The following is an 8527-nucleotide window of genomic DNA, read 5'->3' as shown; positions in this document are numbered from 1 at the left end:
GTACTTTTATAGTACTCTATGAAAAATGACTCAAACCGATTAGTCGACTACTAGAATAGTCGCCCATTATTTTAATAGTTGATTAGTCATCAATTAGTCAACTAATCATTGCAGCCCTACTGCAATGCATCAGTTATTATAATCCAGCGACATATACAATCCTGAAATGGGCCATTCTGCATGTCCTTGGTAAAAAAAAACACAACCCAGATCAACTTCTTTTTTTCTGGCACTGTGTCCGCTATTTTTGTAGCTTCCTCTTGGATGCATGCTGCTTACAGTCTGGCACCTGGTTGGTGTTTTATAAAGTCCCGATCTCACCTGAGTGTTGTGCCCAGGAACATCCAGACCACAGCAAAGTACATGCAGAGGGCACTGTCTCTGCAGATGACTCACCGCTACACATTTCTATCAAGTCGTAAGTGATCACTGATACGAATTACCTCTGTATGAATCTATATGTTTTTGTTGTTGTTTTTAAGGGAAATCCTGCACAGTATACACCAGTGACTAAAGAACACAGTATAAAATGCATTATTACCTAACATGGCACACTTGACTAAATGCGTCCTTAATCAAGACACTACAAACAAAATGCTATTTGCAAATATGCATTTCACATAAACTGTGAGAAACAGGAGGATAACTCAGGCCCACGGCGCTGTGGATCAAGACACAGTTGTAACATGGTGAAAAAGTCATGTTGACCACACAATAAGACAAAGAGGTAGAGGCTGTGGATACTTCTAGAAGATCATGTTTTCATTGTCCTGAGACTTATGTATTGACTGCTGGTGGACATGCGTCTCACACACACAATCTGAGTTCAAAGACAGTGATGACAAATTACCATAACTCAACACAAATTCATGACATGCAGCCAAAGAATGTTCCTCTTTTTATTTCTCTTACAGTGTGGAACATGATGATGTAACTAACCTAACAGCTATTGAAGTCTGAGTCTTTAAGTGATTGAAACATCTCCTTATATGTGGAAGTGAGACGAGATGTGACTGGTATGCTAAAACATAGCTTTACAGTGATGCAAGATCTTCAAAACTAACTGTAGTGTTTGTCGTACAGCAACATAGCTGACTTTAGCCACCACAGGCTACACTTGTCTTGTACTGAATAAGGGAGTGTTTCATTGCTCATAAACTCAACTTTAAACTACTTTGGTGTGACTATCAATACAAAGTGTGCATCTGTTATCCAAAGGAAACTCATATTTAGAAACTGGCTTCTTTTTATCACTAAAGAATACAGAACATTTAGGAGCAGCAGAGCTTTAGATTGAGTACATTGAGTCACCAACTGTCTGTCTGTTAATCATTCACTTTTTTATTAAACCACCAGCTGGAGGAGGCAATGGGAACGTCGTCAGGTAGAAGAAGCATTATGGACAGCACATGTGTACAGTAGCAGCGTTGGGATGGACAAAAGACCAGTTCAACACAGGCCTGCAAAGCATTCACATAATGGAAGGATGATACTCTTGTGTTCAGCAGAGGATGGAGTGTGTGAGAGAAAATGATAACAAGTGTGTGTGTATTAAAATGATGGAGTCACAGCTGATGCTTCCCCCAGTGTTTCCTGTTGTGCGTTTGGGCTTTTGTTCTACCATCATGCTTCTTGTTCTCCTGTCAGGCACTGAGTCTGTAAAGCAGAGTATGAATGTCCCGAGCACAGTTTTTACAACCTGATCATCATTCGTCGCTTCGCCTCTGGAGTGATTGTCCCAGCAGAGCAGGAGCGGGCCTGCTGCATAGGAGCACTTTCAAGTAAACAATAAACAACAGCGAACACAGCTGCAAACAATGCAGACGTACTCTGTGTCTGGTTATACAACCGAGACGCCCCTCGTGGCTGAGCAGATGGAGAGGCTGTCCGTCCATGTGTGCTGCTTTCAGGGGCCATTACACACACATTAGATTACATGTGGAAACAGCGACCACCAGTGGTTACAGACTGCAACTGAATATAAGGAGGACTCAGCTTTAAGACACTGATGTTGCCTGTAAGGTGGCGAGGAAACAGCCAGCGTACAGTACATGTAATGTTAATGATCAGGCCTGGAAGTGGAATCAAAGTCACGTTTTAGTCAAAGAGATAAAAATCTACATCCCTACAGATATGAAGTAAACAGAATTACTCTACACTAAGACTTTTGTAGCTTTAGGAAAAAATTTCAAGCACATACAGTATCTTAAAACTCTTTCCTGTCTTTATGAGGTAAAACAATAAGGGCGAGCAAGTACTAAAGCAATCACATATAAAATACTAATAAAATAAACATTAAAAAGACTCGAAGGAATAGTTTGACATGTACACTTATTTGCTTTCTTGCCGAGGGGTTGAGAAGTTGGAAGCAGTTTTATAGTTATATCCTGTTATTAGTGTAAAACATCAAGTTGTGGTTTTACAGGTGTTATGTGCCAGACTTTCTTGGCCCCGAGCAGTGACTTCCAGGAGTAATTAATGAGCCTTAGAGATGGTGATGGTCAAGCAGCAACCTCCGGGGCAAAAAAATGAAGCCAATGCCAAAGTGCCAAAAACTGCAGTTCCGCAAATGGCCACTTGAGGATGGCTCCAGCGAGTCAGTCCCCACAGACCCCCATGTTCAAATAAACATGTTTACAGCCTGGTTCAAAGAACGGTTGGGATTGCTATAGATAATCTTCCTCCATCATGACACCTGTACAAGGGTGAATTTTTATTTAACTCACCTGTTTACATTTTATATACAATGGTGACAACGTACATTCGATGACAGCTAGGTGTAGCGGTAGTGCTGTTTCTCATTCAGACTGTTTTCAGGTCAAATGTAATGTTTTGTTTGTTTAAAAAGAGTCGGATGTTCAGTTTTTCTGTCGAGTACATTTTGTTTCAATGGTTTTAAACCTGTAGTTTGCTAGAGAAAATTAGCATTAGCCTTTGTATTATCACAGTTAACGTAAATGCAATGTGCTAATCAAGCTAGCAGTTAGTGTTAAGAGTTATCACCACCCTCTCATTGACAGGCCCCCTGGAATGCTGCTCAGCCTTGCAGCCAGTTTTCCCAGTGACCATTTGGGGTACTGCAGCGAAACAATTCTCCACCATTATAAAAGAGATGTCCGTGAAACTGTTGACAGGACACCTCAAAGTGCAAACAAGGTAAATTATGACTTTTTTTCATTTTAAAAGTTTGATCCATGGTGGTTTTATATTTCTAAAACTTTTCTGGGGCAGAGAAAAGCAATTTTAAAAACTGTGATGTCATCACAATGCGAAGTCTATGAGCCAAATGTGAACTTGCGGGCTGGGCCAGCGGGAGAGACAGTGGGCTGTAAACCCTGAAGATGAAAACTTTTTATGGTGCATGCACCAGGTGAGCAACTCAACCGGAATAAATAGAAGCCATTTTGCCATCCGGTGTCGAGTTATTATAAAAATCTGTCAAACTCTCAGCAAGAATGCAAATCAGTGTATTTCCCAAAATGTCAAACTCTTCTTTAATTGTGTTTTTTTGAAATTGTGAAAGAAATAAAAAATAAATGGCTACAGAGTTTCTAATGTAAAATGAAATCAACATAAATATCTCTCTTTAATAGCAGCCAACATTTTTAAAGAATATTTTAGATTTTGATCTGAATTAATTCAATAGTTATTAAGAATGGATTATAATCTGCGTTGTGTGGGGAGCCAAGTAAAGTGTCGTCTCTTTCACATTCACCGCTGTCAAAAAATAGCCTTTATCAACTGAACCGCCGGGTTATGTTTTATAGACACACACATGCAAGTAACACACATACAAAAAAAACAAACAAACAAAAAAAAAGCCACGACACAGTCACACACATAAACAGTGGAAAAGCATAGCTGTGTATCATTCATGGACATGTTTAATGTCGAGGTTACTTTTTGTGACGTTGATGATGCTCAACATGTTAGATGAGGTCATTAATACTGTGCAATTATCAAGTTTGATTATGCGTAAAATTGGCAAAAAAAAAAAAGACACATAACCTCCGCATGCATAGGTGCCATGTCACTTTCACCTCCCCCTCCCCCTCCCCCTCCCCCCACTACACCGTGGTGAATAGTCTAAGCATCGTTACTCCCATATGAACGTAGAGCAGACGTCGTGTTTGAGGTCAAAGGATGCAAAAACATGAAAGAGACAAAGAGAAAGAGAGACTGACTAAGGACAGTTTTGCTTGTGGATGGCTGCAGTTTAGCAATTTTTCAAAAACAAAAACAAAAAACAAATATACATATACATACAATACATACATACAAATATATCTGTCAATTTATAATACAGTGATTCTTTTAATTCATAATCATCTCTTAAATAAATTGCTTTCATTGCACTTTGTTAAAATAATTAATTATATGATTTCTCTTAAAGGCAATAGTGTGATTTTTTTTAAAGGTGAAAAAGATAGTGTACCATAAGCCTGATTTAGGATAATAGTAAAAATAACAGGATCTGTAATATACATACTGTATCTGTAAAAGACCCTCACCTCCTCATATACATGAACGGATGTTCGTCTACATATATGTAGCATGTCCTTTTTGATATGACATGAGAGCGCCACGCACGGCTTCATGTACATGCTCGCGCATGCTCGTATGCCAGTTTATGTCATATCATGTCTCCACGCATACATATATATACATACAATATTATAAAATAAATAAATACAGGAAAACATTCTTGGTTCATGGTTTAACGGTTTCTTTCAAAGCGGTTTTTGGTGCAGTCTTTGACCAACTGTTCACTCTGCTTGTTTGGGTTTGGGATCAACAGTCGACTGAGCCTCCCTGAAAGATGCGCGGGTGGGGGAGTTGCATTTGTGCGTGTGTATGTGTGTGTTTGGAAATGTGTCGGTGCTTGAATATGTGTGTGTATGTCAGCAAAAACAGTCTGTGTCCAGTGTAAGAAGGGGGGACCAAAGTCTTTGGCCTGAGGAGAAAATACAGCGAGTGTGTGTGTGTGTGTGTGTGTGTGCGTGTGCGTGTGTGTTTGTAGGGGAAAGGGACGGGGTTTGCGTGCACTCTGTCGTCCTCTTGTCCAAGTCACCGCTATGAAAGTGTCAGATTGTCCCAAAATAGAAGCTCAGTCGCAGGTACTGTCCGAGTGCACCCTCTGTAAGAGGGTGTAGTACAGCAGGAATTCTGACAGCGTTCAGGTGGGGGCATTCAGGGTGACACAGCACCCGTCTTCCCCACTGCCCCTCCATGAAAGGGTCTCACTGACTGACTGGGGGCTACTGGTTGGAGCAGAACCCTTACTCTACCCACCTCTGCTTCCCACTTTCCCTCATCTCCATCTACGCCACCGCTCCGCGTGTGTCCACGTGACAGGGTGGAGGGTCTGGGGTCTCCACCAGGCTCGGCAGGGGCTAGATGGGTCCCTCGTTGTGGGCGCTGTGGTTGCTCCTGCTGAGGCCTACACAGTTCTGCTGCTGGTTGAGCAGGTGGGACGTCTCGTTGGCCACGGATACGGACACGGCAGGGGTGGTGCTTGTGATGCTGGCTGTGGTGGTGACGACTGTGGGGGTCTCCACTCCATCGTGGAGCTCTGTCAGAGTGAGCTCAATCTTAGTGAACTCACTGTCTGTTGACTGGGGCGTTTTGTCCATCCGTGACGCCATTACAGCGTTCTGGTACTGTTGGCGTGTAACCTAGGAAACAAAGAGGACAGAGGCATGATGAGGTCAAATGTCACAGCAGAGGGTTGTGACCGACTGGGCTTGTGAGGCTGGTAGGCAGCTGCTTCAATCACTGAACTCAACCGCTGTATGTTTGGGACAGGCCTTTAATTGCTTTTGCACAAAACTCTTACTCAGCAAAGATGGGAAATACTATTGATTTAAACCATTATAAATATTACTTGTATAAAAATTTGAAACTGAATAACATCAATTAAAACATCAATTACTGTAGCTGTCATTAATTTGATTCAGCTCTGAGGCACAGCCCCCCTCCTTTACGACAGTGGGGGGGGGGGTTCCCTACTGGACTATGGATTCATCACCCTCCTTAAATCATACCATCTCTACAGGGTCTAATCACCAAATACTTCACATTTTTTCATTCTGATGTGCACATGTTAATAAATATTCTTTTTACTGTAAAAACGAGTCTATCCCGATTGAAATAAAAATGAACTGCTTGGTGGAGTCAGAGGCAAACAGCCCCGGAGCGCGGGTTATCATACTGTGTACATTTGCTTATCTACGATACTGAATAAAAATAAAAAAATAAAAAAATAAAAAAAAAACCTCAACTGGACGTTGAATCTAAGTGGCGACTTTTTACACATACTTCCATTAACAAAATGGTTTCAGGTTTCAATTATAGTAATAAAACATTTGTTCAACCAACATTAACCCTTCTGTTTCATTCCTTTGAGGGTCACTCTGACTGGTAATATAAATTTGGTAATATCACGATATTGTGACACTGCGATATTTTATGAGATTATCATACTGTTGCAGCCTCAAGGTCTTTGCACACTGAGTCATTTTTTAATCTGTCATCAAAGACAATCAAAACCTACAGAAACCTTGCACACTGAGTCCGATGCATGTTTTACACTATGCGAGACAAAATGAAAAGACACATTTCCTCGTTTGTTTCTCTCCACTGGAGTTATGTATCTGTCACCACACCCTCCCTGTCTTCCATTTGGCACCGCAGCTGCATGAAGTGGTGGAGCTGTGCTCCCTCTCTGTCTCCACATTATGTGTATGACACACATCCTCCTCTTCATCATCATCTTCTGCCTGAATATGACTATCTGACCTGTTGGATATGAGCTATCTGGGTTAGGAAAGGATACTGTGCGACCTGGTCCTCTGTCTTGTCACAGATGTGTCCCACTGCCACATTTTCTTCATGTGGTCTCTAAAGGCTTCTGATGGATGCGGAAAATGCAGAAAATCAAACTTCCTCTGAGAACTTTAATGACGGACTAATGTTTAGGACTCAGTGTGCAAATGTGACACAATGTGAGGTTGTATTTATTTTTAGCAATGCAACAATTTCAGACTAAAAAAAACCCGGATGCTTTAAAATTTCATTTATTAATGAATTAATTTGTTGATTTGTCAGTCATAATACTGTATGTCAGATCTTTAATCCCTTTTTAAAATTTCAACCTTCAACTCTAATCTATTAATAAATGACACTGTAATCATATGCAAGAATCTTCTGTACCAGTTTTTATGTATACATGTAGAGAAGAGCCTCAGGCACTCTGAGGCTCTTTGCAATCATAGAGCCTCGCAGTGCCTTTCTTGCTCACCTGTGTGTGTTCTCACCTTTATATACTGCAGGTCTGAGCGCGCTCTGACTGAATAGTCAGGTACGTAGATCTGCAGAAAGGAGTTGAGCTGGTTGTTGCTGCTGCCGAGGGTCGGAGTGATGGCGTCTATACGATCGCTCCTGTTCAGGGAGTCGGAGTGGTTGAGTCCAAACGGCCGTGGAGGAGATTTATTCTCTGTGAGGAGGTGATAGTAGAGGAGAACACATTTAAAACCCAGAACATGGGAAATACACACAGAAAACTAAGTCTAGATATAGAGCAACGTAGATATATGTTCCCTAAAGGGAAGACAGGGGGGTGAATGAAGAACTAAAACCAGACTCAGTGCTCTGTAATATTGAGACTGTGGGATATTTCTTATTAGATGTGGTATAGAGCCATGGTGGGAATATCAAAATACTCCTTTCTTCCTCCACAGCAATGTTGTGTTTTTATGCCATAGTTTTTATCTAACAACAAGTAGCAATACATGGAGATGCCATCGTTCGTATCTCAGGAAAATATTTCTAACTGTTTAAAACTACAAAAAACTACATTCATACAGCACCAAAGACCTTCTGTCACAACCTGCTCTCTGCAAAAATTCATTATGGGGGAATCCCCACACTTCACATGCTGGGCTGTCATCAACTCTGTCCTCCTGTGTGTTGTTGTCTGTTTCTTCTGCACTGTCATTTCCACTAAAGATCTCTGAGCAAGAACAACTGCTTGTAGAGATTTCTTATAGGCACGATTTCAGAACAAGGTCCGGACTCTGCAGGGTTAACTTGATCTTGTTTGGCTGTGAGAATTTACAGATCTCATTTCATAATCGTTTTTAGCCACATCAGCAGCATGGCTCTGGGTGGCAATGTTGGCCTGTTGTTCAGCCGGTCCACCACTTTGGTCCAGACTGATATTCTGTGGTACCCTGACCTGAGTCCTAATGAGACTTTGGTGGTCCTTGACTTTACCTCTAGCACCACCATGAGGTTCACATTTGAGGTTCTCAAAGAATGACTTCACAACTATGCTCCATGACAGATAATCATGATCCCCTCATGATGAATTCTACTAACTTGATGATCCTCTGACTTTTCTTTCACCATCATCAGATCAAAAATTTAAATTTGTCCAATAAACATTGGTTTGTGACTGAATAATCTTGGAACCTATCGATTCAATGGCCGATATTTTGGGGGTCCGGTGTGGCCAGGCCAGATATCT

At 41.3% G+C, this 8527-nt stretch overlaps 1 protein-coding gene across 1 annotated transcript in view; it reads right to left on the bottom strand.

The window, feature by feature from the left end:
• Positions 1–1332: 1332 nt before the first annotated feature.
• The window catches only part of cnnm2b (cyclin and CBS domain divalent metal cation transport mediator 2b), a 59364-nt gene continuing 52169 nt past the window's right edge, over positions 1333–8527 (bottom strand). Inside the window, exons 7-8 of the mRNA XM_050045418.1 lie at positions 7317–7495; positions 1333–5675 (exon numbers count right to left, since the gene is read on the bottom strand). Of these exons, the coding sequence (XP_049901375.1) occupies positions 5394–5675; positions 7317–7495 (461 nt within the window). The 3' untranslated portion in view covers positions 1333–5393. The remainder of the gene's footprint in view (positions 5676–7316; positions 7496–8527) is intronic.

The sequence above is a fragment of the Epinephelus moara genome, chromosome 5, assembly GCF_006386435.1.
Source record: "Epinephelus moara isolate mb chromosome 5, YSFRI_EMoa_1.0, whole genome shotgun sequence".
In the NCBI taxonomy this organism is placed as follows: Eukaryota; Metazoa; Chordata; class Actinopteri; order Perciformes; family Serranidae; genus Epinephelus; species Epinephelus moara.
This window is presented reverse-complemented; position numbering and strand designations above follow the sequence as displayed.